Here is a 27,195-nt window from a genome sequence, read left to right as displayed (position 1 = left end):
GGATACGTGCATTGACTTGACTGCGACCATGTGGAATATTGTTTGTCACCACAGATGTCGATCATCAAATTAAAGGGCAGCTTGTTCAACTGATACTTTTAAAGTCTCAAGCCGTTGTCAAAGATCCACACAGGTGACGTTTGAACATGTAAACCTTTATGCACAGAAACACAATGACTGCTCTCGACTCCATGACTGTGAAAGCAGGAGCGAAGCCTGTGAGCAAAATGCCACTCTGTCAAGGACAGAAAAGTGGACTATGAGATATATTAATTTAACAATTTAACACATTTATTTGCATTAATTTCGCCTAAGTATCAGAGGCCTTTTGTTGCCATAGCTACAACTGTATGCACAGTTAATAAACTGTCCCGAAACATAACCTGACTGTGGTTTGCATGAGCAGAAACTTTCTACGTAAAAAAAGAACCCATGAGAAACCTGGGTTATCTTGGGTCTCTAGAAAAATCCATCCTCCACAGTGTGGTGGAGCCACGGGACGATATGATAGTAATATAATAAGGAGCAGATGTTTATGCTCGTCCATGCTTCTCATCTGAGAGACTAAATTTACACCTGTCAGAACTTTTTTTTTTTACTTTGTTCATTTAGAAGACTTCTGAGATTAACGCTAAACTTTTGAGTATTTTCACCTTAATGGTGCTTTATTTATGTGCTTGCTACAGATATGCTAAAGAAAATGACGTAATAGAGTGTAACCAAAGCTACTGAAAATACAGATTTTTTTTGTGAACAAATTTAGCAATGACGATATCGATCTGTCGTGGTAAACTCACAGAAGGAACAGTGGGGTCTTTAGAAATGTGGCGAGGCCTTTTCCACTCGCCTCTACACTCAAGAGAACGAGGCTGTGATTATGTTGCATCTTCCTTCTCTTTTTTATCTACAATCTTTTGTACTGTTATTTATAAATCTTCTACTTCTTGGTAAAGGGAGGTCCTGGAGCTTTCCCTGAATGTTTTCGTTGCTTTCGTTTCTTTATGTTGTTGTCATCAGATGCATCAGTCAAAGAGTTTGCCTTCACTTTTTGGAGCCTTTGCGTTTTGATATGCGTGTCTTTTTTCTATGATCAATGAAGCAAGCAAGCTATCTGTCACTCGCTCAGTGCAGGAAATGTTCCACGAGGGTTTTTCTTTCCATTCGGCTCACAGACCATCTCTTTGTCTTTTCACCTTTAAGGTGCTTTAAAGTTTCATCACGAAAAAGTCTGCAGCATTTACACTTTCTTTTCTTTCATGTCACAAATATCTTCACCATGTTAGACATTTCAGAGCTGCATGCATCCAGGTAATCTGTGCTTTGGGCAGTTTATGACAACAATGGAGTAGGAATAACTGGAGAGACTTTTGTGTGTAGTTCCTGAAGATGTGTAGAAAATGTTGGGGTGTCTTGTTTTGATCGGGTTGATATGTTAAATACGAACATGGTCCATCATGAAAGCTGATATTCACCCTGGAAAGACATGTTTAAATACTCTTTTAAAGAATTGAACATAGTTGAATATCCACAGAAAGTGAAGGTGGGAAACTGTAGCAGCTGTTTTATATTTGTGTTTTTTTTTATTTATGAATTTGTTATTTATTTTCATTTTTCATAATGGAATTTAACAAATGGACTGTGTGAATAACTGGATTGAATGTGGCAACACTCACTGAAGCATGCTTTTGTGTTGTACGTTTTGTTTCTGCTCTGTGCGTCCAGATGATACACAGTCTGTAAATACTGTTCAAAGGTACAGTTCTGATTAGTCTAAGAACAGGTTGAGAAATACTCAGGCTGTGCGGCCGCTCCATCACACAATACAACATCTGACAGTGATGTTTATGGATATCAATAAAAAGGTCACTTTGTTACTTTGCAGTCATCGTGTGGATGTGTCATACAGTCAGTGCAGCGCACACACACCTCTGGATCTCCTCTCGTCACAACTTTGATTGATTGACAAGATTCAGGAGGATGCTGCAGCTCATTGGATGGTGAAGCGATGACTCTCCCTACTCTGCCTCTAATTGGCTAGTGTGCACAAGGAGTGTCAGCGACAGAGGATGTTTAACCTCCACTGGACGGGACACTTTGGGGATAATTAAAGAGAATACTCACTTCTTCAGGCACCACGACGAAGTGGGAGGAACTGACAGCTGGGGGCCCACATGGTTCCCCCATCAACCCATAATGAGGCCCGTAGATCTTTTTTTTTTTACACAACAATTAACCAGAAACATGAAGAAACAATGAGTGGTTTCTGCCATGAAATCACGAAAACCAGAAATAAGTCTATGATAATATGATCACTGGTATATGTTGAGTTAAATCTCAGCCTTAACTGACTAATCATTTGTGTGTCTAATTTGGCCCCCTGAGAATTAAATGAATGTGGCCCTTGTTGTGAATAAAGTTGCCCATCCGTCTATTAGACTAAAATAACGACGTTATTCTCGTGGATTTACGAGTTTAATCTAGAAATAATGAATAACAAAAATATTTAAGATGACCCTGATACTGGGTAAAACCCGTTGAACGCACGAGAGGGCAGTGACGCTGTGTGTATGTTTCCTCCCCATCTAATTGGTCAGTGTGCCTGTCAATCAACACAGTCTCCCATGGTTACTGAAAGCACAGCGGCAGTGAGGAGCAGACTGAGGAGCGCTCACAACGAGGAGCGAGCACGACCGAGGAGCTTCATCAACATGAGCTGGTCAGCCGCGTTTTTCGGCACAATTTATTCATGTCCATGTTTTACAGCCTGTCAGTGAGACCTTTGCTTTGCAACCCGAATGTTTTTTTGAAGTTGTTCCGCAACCTGTAGTCAGCTGTTTGGTTTAAAAGCAGTCTGCTACTTCTCGTTCAAGTTTTTTTATTTGACCAATTAAACGTCACCATGATCCCAGAGAGCCCCCGCTCCGGGACCCCGAGGAGCCGGACCCGCCTCCAGCACAACCCTGCAGCCGAACCGAACCAGAGCCGCGGAGTCTGCGGGCTGCTGTCAGAAATCCAAACCACCGTCAAGAACGAACCTTTCACCGACCACTACACCATCATCCCCGGGAAGGAGCTGGGAAGGTCAGTCTGTTCAGACTTAAAGTCATAAAGTGGGAAACATGTTGATGGTTTAAACACAGCTCAGTCACTTATGGCAGGAGTGGCACGACCTATGAGATGTGTAGGGCAAATACCAATATTGATATTTATCTGCAGATATCTTTCTTAGATCTATGAAATGTGTTGAGAGAGAGAGATTTATTGCATTGATCCCTCTAATGCAGTAATTAAACACTTCTAGAAGATAAGATGGTCCCTCAACTAGAAAGTAACTATACCTGTGTTACCTCTAACTTGAGAATAATGATGCTTGTTGTGATCCATACAGCGCCCTCTGCTGGTCGCAGAGAACCACTATTGTAAAACAGTGAAACTCAAATGAAATGTTTTTTTGACTGATGAATAATTCGAGTAATATCTGGATTTATCAGGGATGAAATAGCCGAAACTGATAGTCAGTGGATAAATGAATGTCGGCTGACATCAGCTCTGCAGCTGGTTAAAATCTGACTGGTTTAATATGCAGAGCCTTTTGGTTACTGAGTAGGGATTCTTTTTTGAAGAGTTAAACTAGATAGTTTAATCAGGTGTTTGTGGTTAACAAAGATATTTACAGCCACAACTTAAAAAAAACAACAACAAAAAAACATTATTCCATCTTTAATTCAACACTTTAAAAAGAGTATTTCTGTTTCCTCACCCATGACATTATGAACTGCTCAGACATCCAGAGCTTCTCTGACAAAGCCAGACTGCTTTTTAAAGCTGATGTTGTTCATATCACTGTTTCCCTTTAACAGCATATCTTTTCATTAAGAAGCTTTCTGAGTGGTTTGGAAAGTTCCAGATTAATGCCTGACGTCCTTTTTGTCCTTCGAGCTCAGCTATAACCTCATTCAATGATTTCATCGGCTCTCATGTTGTTCGTCTTGTCTGAATAACTTCACATTTCCTTATACATGCATTTCAAAGTGTAATCAGTTGAAAACATTGAAGAGCATTATCAGTATCAGGTTTTTGATTCAGTATAGAAAGAGAATGAAAGAATCATCCCCACATCAAAAAACACATTATCAGGTCCGATCTTCTCGGGAGGGAAAGATTTGGGAGATTTACTTTTTAGACTTTTATTGTTTCGCAGGATTTTTATAAAGTTTAACTATGTGATGAAATGCCGTCCCAATATCCTGCTGGCTTCACTCAGCTGTCGTTTCGGCCTGTACAGAGTGACACAGCCAATCCACTCTCTGTTATGAGAGTGTGCTCTTACTCTGATTAATCACACCTCCGTCCACTTTTTGACAGATCTGCTGTGACTTGGCCCGTGATAGGAGCTCAGCTCTGATTGGACTGAATCAAAGTTCTTCCAGCCAGCAGTGTGGCGTTAAACAGCAATATGTGCTGAAGTGTTCGAGGGCCTCGGTAAAGGCCGTGTGTGTGTGTGTGTGTGTGTGTGTGTGTGTGTGTGTGTGTGTGTGTGGTTTTGCATCGCATGACCTGACATTGTGACTGAGATTAGCTTCCACAGAACAACATGAAAGGTTACTTTCATCTGCATATGTTCCTGTTCTTAATGTTGAACACACAGGTCATGTGATCATGTACGTCAAAGCATTATGCTGGATTAAGCGTGATGTTCTTCTCTCCACTTCGCTTTGAAAAAGGTTTCATTTTTAACGTTGACTCAAAACAGACGTTACACTGCTCTATTTTCACTGTGACCCTTAAAATACACTTTTCATCAAGGCTGTTGTTTAAAGGTGCGATATTTACATCCCTGTGATGTTTGGCTTTCGCTCTTAAAGTCGTGAGTGGTGAGGAGGGGATGAAGTGATCCGTCCTTTTCTAATATGACGTAGCATCCGGTGTTTCCTTGGCAACGATAAACATTTCCTGTCTGTCGTGACTGCTCATCATGGTGGCTGCTGCAATACCAAACTTCTCCTTACAGCTATGAGATTACAGATTTCTCTGGCTTGGATAACTGCTGGAAATATCTGAGCTGATGTACTTGTGGAATATTTAGCACTATGATGAGGTGAGATGTTCAGAAGAATAATCATAAGAAATATTCTCCAGCCTGTCTGAACGTTTTTAATTGAGGAACGATACAGAGTGTATGGATTTAATGAGATCACTCAGAGGGCACAAACAGCTGCACCAGATGAGCAGACCTCAAAGGTTGATGCACATCAGAAAATGCAGAATGAGGAGAAGTTTGACAAAGATGTCAGTACGATGGCAAACAGATGGGAGACATGATGTCATCTGACACAGACGTGGGACTGGTGCTGCTCACACATGGTGGACGCTCATGACTCTGAGAGTTATTCACAGAGGATATATGATGAAAGATTCCTTTAACTTAAAGTGACCTCAGTCAGAGAGGCGTTCGCCATGTTGGCACAGCTGCAGTGTTTCTGAGAGCACACTCAGAACAGGAATATTAAATTAGGATTAAAAAGGAAACTCTGACAGGTCTGTATTATTTCACAAGATTTTTTTCAGATTGATAGACATCGCAAAATGGAAATCCAAAGAAAAATTGGGCCAGACTTCAAGGTCAACAACATATTTAAAACCAATTAGCATCTATCGACTTCTGTGATATTGTAACAGACGGGGTAGATTCATCACCCTCAAACAGATGAATGAATGCTACCGTCAGCTGTTCTATTGGTCCCTCGTTTCTGTGCTTAACGTGACAATAATGACAACATGATGCCATAGTTGAATGTTTGAATCATCACAGAGCTTCAGCTTCTCAAACTGAACCTTCAGTATGTCTGTTTGCACTCCAACAGAAATGTTCTTAGAGGAACCATCCACATTGTCATTGGATGAACTTTTAGTTTAGTTTATTTGCACGTTGTTGAAAGAAGAGTCGAACAGGAAGGAAACCACGAGGGCTTATCTCCAAACCCAACCTCAAGAGACAAAGCAAAGGATGAGTAACTGCAGGGTGGTTCAGTCAGAGATAACCAAGTGTGCAGAAGAACACAACCGTCAGGGTTTGACCTCCATTAACTGGCTACTTTTCAGGTTTAGGGTTGGAGATGGAGGGAGGGGGAGTTTAAAGTAATACCCTCCGAGGCATCCCTGCAGTGGGAGTCCCAGATGGCTTGAAGCCAAGCTCCTTTAGTAACTCCCACTATGGTGCAACAGTCACTCTATTCCATATGGTTAAGGCTAAAAGCTTTTTCCATGGGGGGTCTTAGAGACAGAAATGGCCACTCTCTTATTAGTCCATATGGTCCTGCTCAGAGCTCTTTGCTGATTGCATCTATAACCAGGATTTAGCACTAGGAGCTCACTCACACTGCTGCTGTTACCCAAACACTCTGTGGTTGACATTTTAGAAACATTACTTAATTAATGAACTAATTCATACATGATGTTTTCTGCTTTGAATCATCTTCCTCTCTAATAGACTTCTTTGGTCATCAACATCTTTGCTGTAAAGCAGATAGAGCGTTCAGTCCATATACATGGTCATAGTTTGATAATCCTAAAAAAAACATCACATGGAAGATTCCTTTAAATCGTCTTCCACGATGTCAGATATCTGACTTGAACCTGTTTGAATAAAAATAATGGTGGCTTGAATGTGAATTCATGTATCTGTGCATGAGGGAAATAGATGGATTTCATTATCATTTTTCATTAATGACATTCACATGTATTTATTTTATTTTTTTCCTGAAGTTCTTTGTTATTCGTCCTGATCTGTGGGAATATGTGGATGTCCTATGTTTCCACAGTCCCTTTAGTTCGATGAAGTTCAGATTGAGTCTCTCTTGTGTTCGCTGGTGGAATCCATTCTAACTGGAAAATCCAACCTACAGTACTGGCTGACCTCCTCCCTGTAAAAGCCAGTGGAGAGTTGGAAAAAGCTGGGTCACCGGTTGATCAATCATTTTTCATCAGAATTGCATCTGAGTTTGGGTCATCCTCGCTATGAGCCTGTGGCGTTGAGCCAAGCCTGGCGTGCACAGGGGGAATCCGTCTGTGGCGTTGGAAGCGTTTGGCCATGAGCCAGGGAAAATCTTTATTTCATTAAATGCTTCCAGAGCGGCCTGACAGCCTCGCACACAGCCCAACCAGCAGGCTGCAAACAGCATGCACAGACCAACCTGACAGCGCCTGAGTCGTTACCATGGGCTGAATGAGCTCCATATCAGGTAAGCATGAATATATATAAAACATGTGTCATATACTGCAACAAACCGCTCAGCCACGCAGCAGCATCATCCAGACCTTTTGAGCAGTCACTGTAGTGACCAGTGCACAAAAGCAGAGCAGAGTTTAAACCTGAACGATGTGAGTGAAAACTGTCCATGCATCATCACGAGTCAAACATCTGCAGAAAGTTCTGACTAATTACTAGTTTGATAGGACGACCCGGTTTAATCTGCCATGCGTAAATCTTGACTTAAACTGGGCTGTGTGAACCTGTGAACAGCTGGTGCAGAGAGCTGTGAGGCTTTAACCTCCACACACACACACACACACACACACACACACACACACACAAAAGCCCTCTCTTTCAGGGTGTAGTCTGTGAATGGGGCTGCTGGCTTTGGAGATGTGCTGACGCAGCTTTGGAAAAGGCTGTGGTGGCCCAGTATGGTTTCTAAAGAGCAGGCCCAGACTCCCAAACCAAACAGCATCTATCTGCTGCTCCAACATGTCCACGCCCACACCAAAACTAACTGCCAGCAAACAGCTTTCAACAACACTGACTGAGATCAGTAAGGATATTAAAACGACATAAAACATACTGTGCTAACAAACCCTTTAACACACATGAAGTCCTCCTGATACTAAGAAATGAATCTTATAAAAGATTCACCGACCCATCGACAAACATGCTAACTATCAATGTTTGACCTGTCCAGAACCAATGTTAGCTGAATCACTTTCAGTAGTAGTAGTAGTAAAAAAAAAACCCTGTAATAATTCATCAATGTAAAGTCCATGTGTGAGTGTAGTCCTTGTTTCAGTTGTGTAGTTTGTGTACAATCTTTCAACTTCAATTGAGTGATCCAAAACGTCCGGCAGGTTTTCACCCCTGGTCTCATTGTGATGTCATCAGCATGATGTTAATCACTGACGAATGCAGAGATGTTTAAACGAGTTCAAACCGCCTCCAAAATAGATGCACTTAGTTATTCATTGCCACATACGCTGCACACACACTGAGCCTGCCAGATTTTGACCGTGTCCATGTGTGTGTTAAAGGTGAAGTGAAAGGTAATTATATGGCTAACGAGATTGACGGGAAGGTCAGAGGTCACATGTGTCACAGTTGTCCTCATGTCATCGTCACCGAGGGATAATGTCAGCCAACACGTTCTTCATTCTCTGGACGTTTTTCTTTTTGTTCAAAGCAAAATAGACGCTCTGTGAAAGCTTCAGTATACGATCAGGATGATCAATGATCAAAGCAATTCATCTTCTTTTTAAATAGTGCAAACACATAATCATAAAGATGACGCTCCTCTGGGATGTTGTAATCTGCCTCATGACTCTCACATGAGGATGAAGCAGCTCGGCCTGCTGCTCCAGGCCCAGAGCCGGTCATCACACTCTGCAGCTCTGATTCAGCTTCTTTATAGCTGCCACACAGTCTTATTCTTCATGATCTCGACTCGCACACTGTGTTCCCCCCTCCAACTATAACAAATGTTTTAAACTCCCTCTCAGCGCTCAGTCATAATAACACTCTTTGTGAAAGTTCTGAGAGTCTTTTTGGTTTTTGCTGGAAGTTAAATAAAGAGTCCTCTGTGTTTCAATATAATGACAGAAAACAAGGATATTCACAGTGGTGTTATCAGTGAAAGGCTGATGTTTGTACGGTTAAAGCTGAGGACCAGCCACGACAACATGACGTCTGTTGTAGCATTCACAAGTTGTTTGGTATCTCTCGAAATTCAAACATTTCTTCCTCAGTTCAAACTGAAAGTAAAAGTTTCTCTCTGTTCACGTCCATCACAGCAGGCCATTGACCACTTTAGTTCTGAACTCATGTTGCCAACCAACGTGTTGGACGTTTGCTTTGTAGCTACGGTACGAGAATTTGTCCTCGTATTTCATTTACTTTACAGAGTTGATTGTAATAAAGAAGCAAAGACACGAGAGTCGTCTCTTCTGTCCAAGCTGTCCATCCAGTTGTTGCTTCGTGTTTGTTTGTTTTACTATTAAAATCATTGACCGATGTGCATGTTAACTGGACAGTGAAACATTAGCACCCTGACTCGTCGGCACTAGAGTTACTAGTCAGTTAAACAAATATTTATATATGTTGGCCTGATGCCACTCAAGTGTTATCTCAAACTGTCTCACAGTCGCTGTGACTGGCTGAGGCTCCGGCTCTCTCCGCTCTACGAGCAGGATGTAAACGAGCACAGTGAATGGATAACAACGCGCTTTGGCAGTATTTTAATCTAGAAAATTAAGACGCAAATGTTTGTCAACTGTCTGGTTAAACTAACGTATCTGCACTACATGTGACTACATTTAAAACAGGAATGTGGACGTTAACAAGCAAGATGGAGCAAAGACTGGAGGCTCTGACTCGACTTAAAGTAGCCACACTCGGCTAACTCAGACACATTTAATTAAATTGTGCTTCTTCTTTTTTTTTTTCATGCTTTTTGAGATGACAAATGAGAACACTTAAAATTAGTTCAGAAATACTTTTATATTATATGCCAGCAGTGTGTTTGTTCTGTTGGGGCAGTATGCAGTAGCCAGCAGAAACAGTTAGCAACAATTAAAATTAAATTGGGGCCGATACCAATATTTGGGAGGGGACAAAAATCCAATACCGATATATCGGCTAAAGTTTTTCTTAGATCTACAGTATGTTCAATCAGTTACAGATAGATCTGGATCCACATTTATTGCATGGATCGCTCACATGGGAATCACACACTGTGAGAGACATAATGAAGACCAGATGGTCACTCAACTGGAAAGAAACTGCACATGTACGTGCATCACTGCTTGGCACTCTGGAGGGTGATAATGCTTGCTTTAAAAGCACATTCAGCTGGTGACAGTTAGAGCTCCTGTACTCTACTGGATCTGAAATGAAATGCTATTTGACTGGTGAGTACATCTTGTCATATCAGCGCATGCCTAAGAAGATAAAATCAGCCAATACCAAAACTCACTGGATATGCTAATATCTGCTGATGTTATCGGCTGGCCGCTGAATCAGCCGGGCTTTAATTCAAATCCAAATAAGACATCGAGTTTCTATCAAACTTCCAACAAGCTGTGCTGCTCTACATTTAAGTTCCTGGTTGCTTTTTGTTGAAACTTAACACCACGTCCTTTCAGGGCCCAATTCAGCAGGAAAAACATCCATACTGTAAATACTGTAAATGAAAGATGAGTCAAGACTTCTACTTTCTTTCTGTTTCTGTTCAAAGTGAAAGTTCCTTTCATCAATCTGTGCACCTCCCAGAGACACATTTCTTTTTTCAGTTTTTGCTTAAATCCTAATTCTCCATCTTTCTCCTCGTCACGCTCAATTTAAAGAAGCAGGGAGAGCAGTTTTGGTGCGTCAGTGTGACTGAGACTTGGCAGTGGATCGGTCACGTTCAGCCAGGATCATGCTGCTGATTTATTGGAACATTGACTGCCAACAGTAGCCAGAGGGGAAGCATGATGTGGGCCTGTCATCTCCATCACCAGTCACATTTCACCACATCTCCCCTGGGCAGTGTGCACGCAGTGCTGTGGTCCTCACTCGGGTTCACCTCCAAGCCTGAAATAGAACTGGGTCAGGCCACACTCTTGTGATATAAAGAGAAAGGAAACAACCTCCAAAGCCAGGTCTGCTGAGTGTTTTAAGGTTGTTTGAAACTCATCCTGAACACTAAATCTATCCATCGACCTCTGCTTCATTAGCTGGCTAACTCCTGGTGCCAGCGGCAGCTCTTTCTGTCTTTAAGCTGCACTCAATCTGACTGTGATAAAAAGCCTTTAATAAGCTGGTTTTCTACATTAAAGGATACGAGTTTAGTTACGGGAACATCCTTTGAGAATGTTCCAGAATTATGCAACTCCAAAAGCCACTTTGCTTTATGCAGCCTCGTCGTTCTACGTGGTGTAGTGAACCCTTTAAAGAAGTCGAGTTACCGACAACAAAGGCAACACTGTTCGGTGGCGACGTCCTTTTCAGAGCACAGCTAAACATGCTAACAACGCCACAGAACTGTTGGAAGGTGACGTATGAACGAACAGTGACGAGGGATTCTTTTTGAAGGTGTCTAATTATTTTTTCTCCTTTTGAGCAGAGTCGCAGTGTGAGTCCGAATCAGAAATACTTTGCGATGGGTTGATTCATTGTTTAACATGGTGTGATATGAAGGCCTCCATGGTCATCGTCCTTGATCCCTGAGCAGGTTGTCCAGTACCACGCTCACTCAGTGTGATGTCTTAATAACTTTTGAATGGGTTGTTGTAAAAGGTTTGATTTTGGTATGATGGGGATGAAGATGACCTCAAATGTACTGAAGCGCTATCATGTGGTCACGTTCTGATTTGTCTACAAACTGTGCTGAGCTAAGATGGTACAGGTGGTAAACACTACCAGGGGTTCGATCCCCAGCTCCTGTATCTACATGTCCGACGTGTCCTTGAGCAAGACACGCAACCTCACGTTACACTCCCTGCTTCATGGGCCGAGTCAGAAGAATAGAACAGAGTGATACGAGCTCAAGCATTGTGGTGAAATTCAAATCTTAACTCCGACATGCTCCTCGTCTTGACGCTGTCCTTCTTGACTTGCAGGGGAAAGTTTGCTGTGGTCAGAAAGTGTGTGGAGAAATGCACAGGCAACGAGTACGCTGCGAAGTTCATGAGGAAGAGACGGAAAGGCCAAGACTGCCGGATGGAGATCATCCATGAGATCGCCGTGCTGGAGCTGGCCACATCCAGCCGCCGAGTGGTCAACCTCCACCAGGTCTTTGAGATGGCTTCTGAGATGGTGCTGGTCCTGGAGTTGTAAGTACCCACGTAGCATCTTAACAAACGAGATTTATGAATATGCATCTGAGTGAGAACATGTGAATGTTGTTCCGGTCTTAAAAAAGAGTCTGATCTGAAGGCCTCAGTTAGTGTGTGTTCATGTGAAAGAGTTCTTCATCGTGGAGCCATGTGTGGAGTACAAAACAACTTAACTGAATGTTAAGAACTTCTGGATTGTTTTACTCTGTAGTAGAGAGGGTCTTTGTCTCGTTGACCCAAACTGGTAGGATCCAAACGAGAGGGGCCTGATTGAAAACTCTCACACTACCTTTGAGTTGAACCACAAGCCGACCTGCATTCTGCTCGCACAATGCTCCAGACCATTTAGAAGTTTGCACTTTAAACAGAGGGATGATTTTAAACTGTGTTTAGATTTCATTGGGACTCAAATGCTAAGAAGTTTTAATATGGGAGTAATAGTTATGAAGCTTTTCTTTCAGTAAACTTTCCAAAGCATGTTGACCCCCTGTTGAGAGAGTTTCAAGACGTGTTTGAGCAGCATTATAAGAAGGTACCTGATTGTTGTTACGTTCAGCAGGTTATAAATGGCTTCATGGTAGAATTGAAGGTCGTACCCTGGTCCAATAAAAGTCCCAGATTCCAGTTATGCACTTTAAGATGTCAGGCCCAAGTGTCCCTGGTGAGTAAAGAGGGATCTGCCTTGCATGATAAGCAAAGAAAAAACCTACAGGAAGGTCACAGTGTGATGTTCTCGAGGAGCGAGAGGAAAGAAAAGGCGATGTAGTCCTGCAGAGCTTCAGGCTGAATTTGAATGCTCCAGCAAACACGAGCTATTCCAGCAATGGGCTTCTTACATACTCACTCATGCACACGCTGTTTTTACAGGACGTGGACGGATTGAGTTTCCTCTGTCCCCCGATTCGACTGATGTAGAGGTGAAGGATATGTCAGTCGGACTGACAGCAGTGTGATGTGTTAAATCCACCAGTAACACCACATACAGACCAGCTGCAGCAGATTGACCCAGTATGTGGGATTAGTGCACACGTACACGCGTACACGTGACGTGCATGTATGCCGTTGACTCCCATAGCTGCACCATTTGTCGATGATCTCATCTCACTGGTCATTCCCCAGCCGTGCTTGACCTGGTTCCCATGGTGTGTGTGTGTGTGTGTGTGTGTGTGTGTGTGTGTGTGTGTGTGTGCTTTTTAGGGCTCTCCTACTGCCCCTCTTTTTTTGTCCTCGTCTCTCTCTCCCTCCACATGATGCCATATTGAATTTTGCCTGCATCCCGCACCATAGAGACACCCAGAACTCCCTACCATCTACACACACACACACACACACTTAGATTGACACATTGTGCCTCAGCTGTCATTTGTCCTGTCTGACCTCTGACTGAGTGATTCTAATAATATTAATGCTGTTTAAACTTGCAGAAACACTCACACCAGTTTTAACTCTGATAAAAGAAGCAGAGCCACAAAACTCTTTCATTTCATCGCAGCTGATCTGTAGAGTAAAAACACCATACAGCTGTTTTCACTGGCTGAGTAGAACTTCCATTGTCCAATAAAACAAGATAGTTTATAACACTGTAAAATGCAATTGCATTTTTTCTCGATCTCATTTACTGTAGCAGTGAAAAAAGACCAGAAACAACGGTAAGAACACATTACAAATTAAATGAATAGAAAAACCACCCTGGTTTTTCTGTTCTGGAAACAGAAGTAGTAAGTAAAAAATAATCCTCCCTCAAAAAGTTACAATAAAAAACCTCTCAAGATATCAACATGTGTTTTATTCATCAGAAGTTTGTCGACGGTACAGAAGAGAGCGAGATCAATTCTCTTTTTCAGTTTGGATCATTCACACAAGGGACTTTCCTGAACTTTGTCCAAACCACTCAATGTGTCAGTGAGACGCACATTTACCATTTTACATACAAAATACATTTACTATCTGCATTTTGTTCTGATGCCCCAAACTCATGGAACGTCCTCCTGCAGAGTTCAGGACTTTGATTTTTAGCCACTTTGATTGGATGTTAAGAGTTTCAGATGAGTTCAATAGTTTTTGTAATTCATCAAAAATGTGTTGTTGTTTTTTGCTTGTTTAATATGTGCATGTTACCTCGACGGCATTAGAAATGAGAAAATGAAACTTTGAATACCTCTAAAAAGGAAACAGCCTCATATGTCCTTCCTCTGTTTTTTTTATATTAGTGTCAGCATATTTACAGATAACTGTATATTTTAGATTTGTGAAATGACTGGCATGGGGTTTTTGATATTTGAAGTTTTTAATAATAAATGTTGAACTTTTCTTGTTAGCATAGTTTCTGAATACCCCCATGATCCTTTGCTTCAGTGGCTTTAGGGAGAAGTCAGTCAAGGCTGCATATCAGAGCTTCAGAACATTTACTAAGTGTTTAACGTCAGCTGAAAACAAAACTAAAGTCCAGTGTCTTCTGAAGCAGAAAGACAAAAATGCATTGAAGCAGCTTTCAGCTTCAGTGGGACACAATAGTTTTCATGTTTCATAGAAGGAAAAGAAGTTCCACAAATTGTCTGCAAACAAAAACGTGACAGTTTGAAGCTGGAGCCAGGCTCACCTTCACGTAGCTCTCTAAAAGTAACACAGCAGTGGATTATTCACTGAATGTGAGTCGCAGGCTAAAGTTCAAATGCAAACAAGGCTGATTTTTTTTTTTTTACTTGAAATGGTGAAATGTGGAAACTTAAGAGAGAGATGTATAGAGCAGAGATGATGGCAGCATTGTCAGGCTTGCAGTCTTTTATAGGATTAAGTGCTGTCAGCAGCACATGCCATACAGTGCAATCTGCCTGTTAAGGAGATCCCATTAATGCCCCTTTAAATGCTCCAGTCAGCCCAGTCCCCCCCCCCCCCTCGCTCCGTAATCCCAATCCCAGCCCTTTGTTGAGAAAAAGGATAATCCCTGAATTAACTGCTGCTCTGAATGAGGATGGCGCCCCTTGTCACGGACGCACCGTCAACTGGCTCATGGGAACTCAGACCAAACAGAGCATCCAATTATTCCCATGATATCACACGAAGCTCAATCAAAGAAATTATCTAATATGTTTAAATATAAAAAAAGTCTTTAATTAGAAACATGAAACAAACACCATGTTCTGGGTCCTCCGGCCTCCTCCCACAGTCCGAAGACGTTAGGTTTACTGGTGAGACTAGGTCCGACTGTGAGTGTGACTGGTTGTCTGTCTCAGCTCTGTGATTGGCTGGTGAACAGTCCGGGGTGTAGCCCCGCCTCTCGCCCACTGACAGCTGGGGTCGGCTCCAGCCCCCCGCAACCCCAAACAGGAAGAGCGGTCTAGATAAGGGATGAATTTATTGGACGATCTTCCACTGTGGTAGGTGTGCAGGCCTTTTCATGAAGATGTGTAACTTGTAGCTCCCACGGGATCCGTGTGCCACACTCCGTCCTCACTGCCCACTCAGGAGCCGATTACACCTTCTCCAGTAAACGTGCAGATTCCTTCATCATCATTGCTTCCAAACAGGCACCAAATGAACTGCTGAGGGACTTGTTGCTTAAAACGCTGTTTCCTTTATTTCCGTGTGATCTTGTACTTCCTGTGACCTCGTGAGTCGGCGAGTCCAGCTGCTCACAGCCGCACGTACACTCCACATCCATTAAGGTAAAGTGCACGCCATCGGACAGAGCGAAATGGCGTTGGAGAACACTGTGCACACGGATCCTGTGGATGGAACGAAGTCTTAAAAAGTGCTCGTTTGAATTGTTTATATTCTCGCCAGCTGTTTAATATTTTCTTCTATAATGAAGCTTAAAGGACAAATGACACGTCTTCTCTCTTTATTCAAACGTGCTCTTATCTTCACTTATCAACATCATTTAATCCTGATCACCCACTTCTAGAGATGGCAATAGGAAACACTATCTATAATCACTGGGAACTACAGCATAGGATAGTGGATAAAACAGATACAGCAGTATATGTGTCTGTGATTTATTGTGATATGAATAAAAACAGATATTTAGTTCAGATAAGTGCAGTCAGGTTGGACTCGTCAGAAGATGGAGGGATAATAAGAAGCTGGTGATTCTCGGATCATTATGATCTAAAACTTTAAACTTCTTTATGTCTGACAGTACGTTCAGTTTGAATGCGAATCAGACGGATTTATCTGTATTAAATCAGATTTTTAAATGCACAGGAAGAACTCCTGTGAAGACGTTAAATCAGTTCATGGATTCTGATGTTTCATGAACGATTGGATGAGTCTCCAATTAAAGTGATAGCTGTGCAACAGCTCGAGGCCTTTGGCCTGCACGTTTCTTCCTGCCGTTATCGGAGGGAAATAGAGCAGAAGGCTTTCATTCTCCTCTTTTATTTTCTCCCTCTTTTTTTTGTTTTGTTTGGCCGACAGCTGAGAGTTATTCCGGGCAGTGGGGCAAGTGGCGATGACGGAGGATTGAGGGATAGATGGAGGAGTAGTTGGGGGGGGTAGATTTCTACAAATGAGGGTCAACTTGGCATAGAAAGCTATTTATGCTTTGATGAAAGGGAGGGAGAGAAGGAAACAGACAAAGACTGGGAGGAAGAGAAAGGAAGACCTAGATGAAGAGAGAGGGAGATGATAGAAAAGAGAGATGGTGTAAGTGTGTGTGTGTGTGTGGGGGGGGGGGGTCCAAAGAGAGTGAAAGAGAGCTATAGAGCGCTGTGTGGCCTCATCGCTGGCTTAGCTCCAGTCCAGAGTTCATTATGTCAGTTGAGCTGCACGAGTGCACGTGACCAGCCGAAGCATGGCAGCTCGCCCAGAGGACGGAATAACCCAGTGGAAATAGCTTGATGCTTCTGATCGACTTGTTGATATTCACACCGGTGAACCAGACTGTAGCTGCAGGGATTGTTATTGAACCTACTGAACAGAACAAATAGAAAAAAAAACCCTCCAATGCCTCGTTTGGTCATTTCTTCACAGAGCTGTTGTTTTTAGATTCTACTCAGACACATGTAGCCACATCAGCACTAAATAAATGTCAAAGTAAAGAAGATTTCTCTCCATGAAGGGCACATGGTACACGAACATGACGAGCAGAAGAAGAACCGTACTGGCTGGTTTCTCGCTCTGTCAGGGCACAACGTGTGGGGCTGATTCTTTGGGGTCTGGGGTTCATTTCATCCTTATGGTGATGAATGGTGACGTCGCATGTCAGGCATTCTGACAAACACAGATTCATTATACTACACTGTAAGTTTCTATATTTGTCTGCAGTAAGTGGAGCCATTAACATGTGGGACAGTGCAGTGAGCTGGGCATGAGTGCAGGATGAAGGGCCGCTCACAGGCCTTCTCTTGACCTCCCTCCCTCCCTCCCTCTGTCACGCACATTTCTCTCTGCTCTTCTTTCCTCTCCTGCACTGACATGCATCTCTTGGATCATCTTTTTATTCATGTGATGGAACGACTGATTCAGTCTATTTTCTCCATTAGCATCCTGTGAACTTTTGTGGAGCAACATCCACTACTTTGATATTTCTCTGTCTGTTTGACATCTATGGATCCCCCCCCGTCCAACCCCGTCCATTGTTGTTAGTGTGTTTGTAGGTCAGCTGACCGGCATGTTGTCATCTTCTTCTTTTTCTTTCTGAGTAAACAATCTGAGGTTCAGGGTGACGGGTGGCTGATCAAAGCTGAATCGATCCATTCCCACAGCACAGCAATGACAGTCTTTTCATTAATCACATTAGGGACTTGCCCATCAAACTGAGAGAGCCCACTGTGCTACATGAACCTGAACCTCTCGCTGAGCTTCAAAGCTGCTGTCAGGCTTCAGAACAACAACTCGCAGGCAGCAGGCCAATGGGATTTGTTTGGGTGAGAATTTAGTGGGTGACCCATATCGTGAAGTTTCTTGGTCCCTCACTCCAAATGGTCTTGAATGTGATGTGCAGACAGCTTATTAATCAGACTGGAATAATGAAGCCTCTAAATGAACAACGAAAAAAGAAACCTGATCCTCAGGAATAATAGAAGCATGTCACCTGTGATCAACACAGGCCTTCATGTCATGCTGCTGAAAGAGCGTTGTTTACTTCTTCCTCTGCACAATGTCATAGCCATGGGTACAGTATGTTTACCCATTTAAAAAGGACAAACATAGTGTATGAATATAATGAACATATATACATAAGACTGAACCACTGAAATCAACATGAAGTGAATGATCATCACTGTTGTCTTTGATATCAGGGCTCTACAGTTCTCACATTTGGCCCTTCAATCTGTGAACACAAAGTCAGTGTGTGTGTGTGTGTGTGTGTGTGTGTGTGTGTGTGTGTGTGTGTGTGTGTGTGTGTGTGTGTGTGTGTGTGTGTGTGTGTGTGTGTGTGTGTGTGTGTGTGTGTGTGTGTGTGTGTGTGTGTGTGTGTGTGTGTGTGTGTGTGTGCATAGAACAGACGACATCCAAGCCCAGGATGCTTACTGTTGAAAAACTGTCAGTCCCTCATTCAGGAAGCTGCTCTGCATTGATCACAGCTAAGAATGCTGCTGATCTTAGATAGATAGATAGATAGATACTTTATTGATCCCGAGGGAAATTCAAGGGATACTTCACCCATTTACATGAAGCTGTGTATCATTAGAAACATGGTAGTAGTGTTGAATGGTCGTGAATCCAGCCCTCATTTTCTTTCGTCTCAGGGCAAAATGAGGGTTGGATTCACGACCATTCAACACTACTACCATGTTTCTAATGATACACAGCTTCATGTAAATGGGTGAAGTATCCCTTTAAAGGCCACACAACATTAACAAAAAAAGTAGTTTTCCCTCTAAACCAAGAAGAGGTGAGTATACTGGGAAGGGCTTAAGGTGATTCACGAGTTTCATCCACGAGAGTGTAGCCAACAATAACGTAATAATAAATGTTGGTGCTTAAAAAGCTAACTTTAAGCAACATCGTGCAGGAATTGTGTTTGGCTTTGGCGCCCACCAAAGGTTTCACCGTGCAACCGTCCTAAAACACACGGTGCTGTTGAGGCGTCCCATCACAGACAATGGGTGATTAGAAACCCACGTCAGCTGACAATGTTGATGCAGATAACACCGGAGAGTACTGTGAACAACGCTCCACTAAAATCAGGCCACCGGGGGGCGACATGCGGACGTTTCACTATAAAATCAATCTTTAAGGTGGAATATTTGAACAGTTGACACCCATCCTTCATTCATGTTTAACATACAGCGCATATGAAGCGGCGTCTTTGAGTACGTTCCACTTATAAGAAACAGCAACAAAGAGGAGGCAACTTTCCTCAAAGGCTTCAAGCTCAACTAAAACTGTACAACATAAGAAGCTGTTGGACCATATCCACTTCCATAAAATGGCCAAATCACTTTGATATCTAATCCAAGTGAAAACATTTTCTCGTAGATTCTTCAACATGTAAAGCTCTCGTACTGGCACACGTCGACTAAACCTCCTTTGGAGCGTTCCGAGCTAAGCTGGCTAAACACAGGAAGTTTGAGTTGTTTTGTTTTTTCTTTGTGAAAGTGAATTAGCTTCCATCTGATCCTCCAAACAAATAGTTAGCATTCCAACAGTTTAATGTGCATGTTAAACCTGCAGGTGATACAACACTATCCCTGCTCTGACCTAATTCAGGATTCTTTCCTCCTGTGCGCTCGGGTTTCTGGCACTTCCAGCATCAACACACGGCTAATCCACTGAAGCAACAAAGCCTGTGTGTATGAAATGACGGCATAATCCCGGTGTTTACTCCGGTCATTCAGGCCTTTTCAAGAAAACCGATCCACTTAGCAGGTTTTTATGAACCACAATATCCATCAGAGCGTAACCCTCGAAGTAGACCGGCCTGGACCAGGTCCTGTACACGTTCAGGAGGAGATACACTCAGGCTGATGATGTGTGAATGGTTTGAAAATACATTTTGGGATGTAGCGATACCTTGCAATACAACAAAAAGTATACAAATAAAAAGAGGACCAGACAGGAGCTGCTTGTATACACGTCTGCTGATTACACAAAACCTGTTCATTGCAATGCGGCTTTTTGAACCTTGTTTTTTTTTTCAGCTTCTTGCACTCGCTTTCTTTTTAGTGTGCAAAAGTGTGAAAAACACAACAACAAGACAAATAAGGCAACAAATAAACAATGTGTTTGAGAGCAGTAAAGACAGTTCCACAAAAAGAGGACATTTGATCGTCAGAGAAGTGAAATCAAACGATCTTATTCCTTCATCAACTGTAAAAACGGATCCGTTATGTGCTCAGCATATCGTCACATCCCTACAACATGTCATAGCTAGCTTTCTTAAATGTACCACTTATTATACCACCATGCATACAAGTCCATCCCGTGTTTTTCTTTTTTAAACCTGTAAAGAAGCCGAATCCGTACTTTTGACTTAATGCTCGACAATCTGTGCTCCCGTTTGAGTCAGGAATGTGGACTTTGCCCTCTCTCGTTGTATTCAGGTCAGGGGTCAGAAAGTACACCGAGTCTGGGAAAATCCTCCTTCATGGAGGATGTAAACCTTTATTCTGTTCTGGAATATAAACAAGACTTACCACACTGACATTTAGATGATTTCATTTTTTTTCTTTTTTTATAGCTGGAGCCAGTGTGAAATATTTAATAAGGTGCTTTAAAAGAGCATACTGTCCTCTTTGTTTTGACAGTCACACACCCACTCCTGACTTGAACAACACTGTTCTTTGATAAAGATTGAACAGATATGGTGCCAAGGGGTCTGACATAGATGAGACAGGAACCATGGTTCTAAGCATCACACATCCTTGCTCCTGTGGAACTCCAGGATTCAGACCAGAGCAAACGAGCTACAGGTGTAAAAACGTCCGGAGTATCTCTACAACAAGTATAAGTTCTTGTTGTTTTTCTTCGCCGTATTGTTTTTGTAGAAACCAATAAAAAGTCATGAGGCAGTGACTGTATACGTGCACGTGGCTTATATTGAAGTGTTTCCACACGGCAGTCTACAGACTGAATAATGGTCATGTGTTTCCCCTCTGCAGAGGACCGGGTCAGTCTCGAGTTTTGTTTACAGCATCCCAGATTCTTTAAAATCGATCAGGGTTTAAATACTCAGGGGGGACATGTTTTAAAACAAATGTTCTACTCAAGTCTTTTTTTAATAATCGAGTGTTTTAAAAGGGAATTCTAACTTTTCCATCGACTCATTTCTTGCAGAAAAAAGAAAACAAAAATGCAGAGCTGAGGTCACGAGCTGGACTCAAAGAAGCACTTGGTTGTTTGGCTCTCACGGAAAGCCCTGATCAAGTCTAACCTGTACACTGTGCTCACCTTGAAAAGCAAAACACACGGCCTCAGCCCTCCTCCTTCAGCTTCCTGTGAGAGAGAGCCTAATTCAGCGGCACCCTGAGGGGACGCCTTGTCTATTCCTGACTCTCTCTGTTCTTTCCAGTCATCCACCCAGCCTAATTGGGTTGATCCATCAGAGTTTATATCAGGTCAGAGGAAATTAAAGGTACTTTTTGAAGACTGTTTTCAGTTCTGTTGATTCACGCAGTTTTTTTATGAAATACAGCGGTTTGTTTTATGATCACAGACCTGTTTGTGTCATGTGAGAGGCGCAGAGAAAGCCTTCAGCAACCAGAACAAACCGCCTCATTCAACTGAACTTTATAATTAGTTTGCAGTTTGTTCTGCTATTTTCTGCCACCGCCTCGAGCAAGTAGCACCACATTCACACGTACGCACACATCGGGTTAGATAGTGATTTATTATCATGGGATTCTCCATAAAAAGCCTGACGTGGCTCTCAATCTTTTCGGTGAGTTTTTGGAGGAAACTCGAGCACTGAGTGTTTGTGGGTGTTTAATTTCCCTTTCATGTCCAAAACACAAACTCTAATCATACATACACGTGACCGTGTTGGTATGAAGTGGACGACGCCTGACTGCACAGGTGAGGCAGAGAAAATGACGCGTGTGTTTCTGTGTGCAGCGCGGCAGGAGGTGAGATCTTCAACCAGTGCGTGGCAGAGCGGGAGGACGAGGCCTTCAGCGAGGACGACGTGAAGAGGCTTATGAGGCAGATTCTGGAGGGAGTGTCCTTCCTCCACCAGAACAACGTAGTCCACCTCGACCTGAAGGTGAACGGGACTCTTTATTCTTCACCGTCTTTTCTTTCTCTTGTCTAAAGTTGGCTGTGTGTCTGTTTGAAGGATGTTATGGCTGAATATATATGTAAACCATAAACCTTTAATAATAATAGTAATTTACACTTTATTAATCCCACGAGGGGAAATTCGGTTTACACTCTGTCTAACACACACATAGGCCGAGATACACACTCATGCACAAACAGGGTTCTAGTGACATGCATTAATGGAGAGGTCTCAGAGTGAGGGGGCTGCCCACAGCGAGCGCTCCAGAGCAGTTTTTGGGGTTCGGTGCCTTGCTCAGGGGCACCTCGGCAGTGGTCAGGAAATGGACTGGCACCTCTCCAGTTACCAGACCAGTTTCCGGACTTGGTCCGTGCCGGGACTTGAACCGGCGACCCTCCGGTTCCCAACCCAAGTCCCTACAGACTGAGCTACTGCCGCCCCAGAAACAAGTTTACAACAGTAACAGCTCACCGGTGCACACTGACCAATCTGTACACAAGAAGGACCACACTGACATCATGAATATAAAACAGCTCTGTTGGACAATCCAGGGGTGATGTAGGTGATTACATTGGTTACTAATGTGCATGTGATGTCCCATCAGCCTCAGAACATCCTGCTGACCAGCAGCTCTCCTCTGGGTGACATCAAGATTGTGGACTTTGGTCTGTCCAGGATGGTCAGCAGCCACCAGGAGCTCAGAGAGATCATGGGAACTCCAGAGTATGTCGGTGAGTTTTGTGTTCGACGACACTTTATTACCACCTTTCACTTATCAATGCATTCCCCTGTGGATGATAATAAATGAGTTGTGTTTATATTTTCAGCTCCTGAGATTCTTAATTACGAGCCCATAAGCACAGCGACAGACATGTGGTAAGAAAAACTCCTCTGTTCCCCGTGAACTCGCTCCCTTTGATGCTTGTTTATATGACACATGTACAGTTTTATTCATGGCTCTCAGATTTCAGCAGAGTGTACATGATCTAACTTCAACACTGCAGAGACCAGTAGAAATATCTGACCTTTTGGGCCCCCTAGTGGTGGTACAAGATATGGCATTGGAAAAGGGAAACAAGAGTGAGCTGAAGCGTACACATTTAGTGATCAAATACAATCTAGTAGCTCTGTAATCATCTTTTGTTCTCTACAATAGATAGATAGATAGATAGATAGATAGATAGATAGATAGATAGATAGATAGATAGATAGATAGATAGATAGATAGATAGATAGATAGTGTAGTTCTTTTTGTGCTTTTATCCTTTATACTTAAATTACCAGTTTTTACTTCACTGCTGGGAGGAGTTTTAAACTTGTGATGACACTGACTTAATTTAAAGGTCACATATTATCGTCAGAACAGGCTGTTTCTGTGTCTGTAGCTTTAAATATGTAAATGAGCTGTATCTGACCACGCCCCCTTTCTGGAAGGGCTCGGGTGTACTCGCTGCTTTCTGGCTCCATGTCCTATTGTTTACGGTGAGAAGGCAGACTCAGAGGGCAGAACAAACACCTAGCTGTGGGAGTGTCACCCACCTGGGGGAGGGGCTACTGCCCTTTGTGATGTCATGAAGGGAAAATCTCCAAACGGCCTGTTTGAGCACACATTTTCTGAAAAGTGGAGCAGGCAGAAGACGGAGAGGATGGACTTTTGTCATAGTTGAGGGGTTTGTAGAAATGCTAGAGACGCATATTAGTGCTATAACATGGTTAAGTGTATTTTTCATAACATGTGACCTTTAAAAGCTTCATAGGACCAACAAAAGCAAAAAGACAGCTTTGGTTACATTTTTAATTGACTTGATGATGGTGTGAGATAAAATGCCAGAAGAAGACTGAATATATTACAAATGATTCTGTCAGAGAATTTCCTGTTGTTCTTTGTGATATTCATTAAGACTTCCCTCCTGTCGTGTAAATCAGGAGTATTGGTGTGCTGGCCTACGTGATGCTGACAGGAATCTCTCCCTTCCTGGGCGAGGACAAGCAGGAGACGTTTCTCAACATTTCTCAGCTCAATGTCAGCTATACTGAAGAGGAGCTCCAGCAGCTGGACCAGGCAGCCCTGCCCTTCATCCAGATGCTGCTCCGCAAACAGCCTCAGTATGTCCACAGCTCCTCAGATCCACCTGGACGTGTGTGACGACTGTTCATTCACTTGTCAACAGATCGTTACACACGGATAGAAAATAAGAATATTGTGATAAAACAAAAAGTGTAATCATTTAGAAGTCCATTTGAAAGAGGGAAGACTTTGGTTCCATTTATGAGCCAATCGGTGTTCAAACCTGCACAGAAATAACAAAACGAGATATATCGACAGATATCCAAACTGTGGTCCAAATGTAGCGTGACGAACATTTGTGTTGATTCTCTTTTTGACTACATTGTTCACTTCACATGTTCTTGCTGCCTTGGATAAATCCTGTCTCTAGACTGTGTTGCAGCTTTAGACCAGATGTTCCAGTTTTCAAACACTGTCTGAGGACATTGAATCCTCTGCAGAGCAGCGTCTGAGCTTTAACACAGCCTGAACGTCACACTGTTGTACATTCAGCTCAGGATATATCTTCTGATCAGGCCTGAACTGCTTAGTTGTTATGGTTCTTTTTTTTCCCAATTTAAACATTTGTAGAAATTACATTCATACCCAAAAAAATGTTTAGGAATATTTCTTGCATTTCCTTTCCTCTGTATTATCTTGTGATCCACTCTTTCCACCCCTTGTGGGTGCCTGGATCAGCAACAAACGCAGAATGTAAGATGTTTTCATGTGTGTGTTCAGGGAACGGGCCACAGCAGAGCAGTGTCTCAAACACCCCTGGCTTCAACCCTCTCCGTGTCAGGAAACCAGGAAGGCCCTGGAGATCCTCCCACTCGAGGACCAGGAGGCGTCCAGCTCCACCAGCAGCCCCGAACCTCCCAGCAGCTCCACCACCACCACGGCTGATGAGGAGGAGGAGGAGGAGGACGATGAAGGCCCGGTGACAGAGGAGCTGATCGTCGTGGCTGCCTACACCGTGGGTCAGTGCCGTCAGTCCTCCAACTCGTCCTCAGAGAAGGAGGCGCTGGCTGCCGAGCAGAAGGCAATCTCCAAACGCTTCAAGTTTGAGGAGCCTTTCAGCGCCCTGCAGGAGGTCCCCGGAGAGTTCATCTTCTGAACCCCGCCTACCGCGCGACAGAGGAGGGAAGAGATCGTGTTGTCGTGGTAACAAACTCTGACCATCTGATTGATAAAAGTTGCCCTCGGTGTATACTGTGTGTGTATAATCAGACACAGTTGTAGAGTAATCCCGGTGTTATTTAAGCATTCAGTCTTTAAGTGCATCTTTGAGCACACTCTCACTCTTTCTTCGTCACATCTGCTCAAACAGCTGCAACAGCTTCACGGGTCATATACTGCTTCAGCCTGTGTGCAACCCTGTGTGTGTTCTTTATTGTAGAGATGCCATTAAAGACAAGCATACAGGTCAAACACTACGTCAACGACAGGAGAAGAAGACTGACCGAGGCTGAATCCAAATATCTCTGCCCGCTCCGCCTCGTTCCAGGCCTTCAAATTAGCAGCGAAACAACGACGCAACAAAAACCCTGACATGAAAGTCACTCTTTGAACTGAATTCCCATTTTGTGAAATCTGCTTTGTCAAGCCTGAATAAATAAATAAGTTGTAAGTCCTTGTGTGTCCTTGAAAACAGATTCAGATAAATGTGGCCATGTTGGAAAATGACTCTCCTCTAGTCCTCTTATAACAGCACATTGAGCTTCGACATCATTAATGACAACCACAGCATGTTCCTCTTAGAAACAAGACTGGATGGAGAAACAGATCCGCTCAGGTGGAAGTGCTGAGCTGATACTACATGTTACAGTGGACGTGTTTGTGTACCTTCCAGAACCTTCAGCAGGAAAAATCCACAGTGTAAATATCACTCATACTGCTCCAGTCTTCTCCATGTGTCATGATCACCGGAGGGGGGGGGGGGGGTTCTTTCCAAACCTTTTTTGATCTTCTCCTGATGTTTGAATTCAGAAGCCAAATCTCTGTCCATCTCCTCGTCGAGGCTGCTTCCCTCTGAACACAACCGACTCCTTTCAGCTCAAAACACGTCCGTTTGTTTTTGTCTTATTTTGTTTTTGGTGCCATGCTTGGGAGAAAATATTTGATGATTTTAGCTCTTGCTGTTTTTGTTTTTTTTTAAATTTGAAGATGTTTCCGTGTCATATTGCAGATATCTTTAAGGCAATATTTTCTAATTCTGTGTAAATAATTAAAAAAAAAAAAGAAATCTAGTTGTTTTGAGAAGCTGTTTAAAGAGCCGTCACACGTCTTCCTCTTGAATTACCGAGTGATCTTTAAATGGTTCAGCTCGCTCTGAAGCAACCGCACAGAGCCCTTCTGTACTTTCATTGATCTGTAATGTAAATGTATGTTTATGCAACGTTAAGCTCTGTTACTATGGTAACCAATTTGTAAATGAATGTCTCCTACTGTAAATAAATATTTCAAAGCGTGTCGAGAGATCGATGTGTGGTTTCTTTTATTTTAAAAGTCAAAACTGCAGAGTCGACGATCTTTTCACACACCTGTGATCGATACTTTTCATTGGGGGTCGAGGCGAGATGGCGACCTGTGCAGCAGCTTTCTTTTGAGCTCTTATATGTTCAAATCAAACCCAAGAAGAAAACAGCAGTGTATCTGAGTTCAGTAGAAAGCTCCACCAGGAGAAAACACACAACAGAGTAAAGAAACTGGCTGAAAATAAAAAGGGGGGGGGGGGGGTGGGGGGGGGGGGGGGGGGCATAAGAAGGAAGTTCTGAAAGGGTCAAAACCAACCAAACCCAAAAAGAAAATGCTCTCCAGTAGCTCAGAAGAGACTTTTCAATTCCACTTGGTGATGTCATTGAATTTGAGAGTTCAGATGTCCAGAGTCATGACGATGATGGCG

General features: G+C 42.9%; 1 protein-coding gene across 1 annotated transcript; it reads left to right on the top strand.

Moving 5' to 3' along the window:
* Positions 1–2,819: 2,819 nt before the first annotated feature.
* stk17a (serine/threonine kinase 17a) lies at positions 2,820–26,226 on the top strand. Its single transcript, XM_079361805.1, has 7 exons — positions 2,820–3,081; positions 11,866–12,078; positions 22,081–22,228; positions 22,848–22,974; positions 23,071–23,119; positions 24,170–24,349; positions 25,032–26,226. The coding sequence occupies exons 1-7, from the start codon at positions 2,900–2,902 to the stop codon at positions 25,405–25,407; spliced, it is 1,275 nt and encodes a 424-aa protein (XP_079217931.1). The 5' UTR covers positions 2,820–2,899; the 3' UTR covers positions 25,408–26,226.
* The last annotated feature ends 969 nt before the right edge of the window (positions 26,227–27,195 follow it).

Source organism: Symphodus melops (assembly GCF_947650265.1).
Source record: "Symphodus melops genome assembly, chromosome: 14".
Classification (NCBI taxonomy): Eukaryota; Metazoa; Chordata; class Actinopteri; order Labriformes; family Labridae; genus Symphodus; species Symphodus melops.
This window is presented reverse-complemented; position numbering and strand designations above follow the sequence as displayed.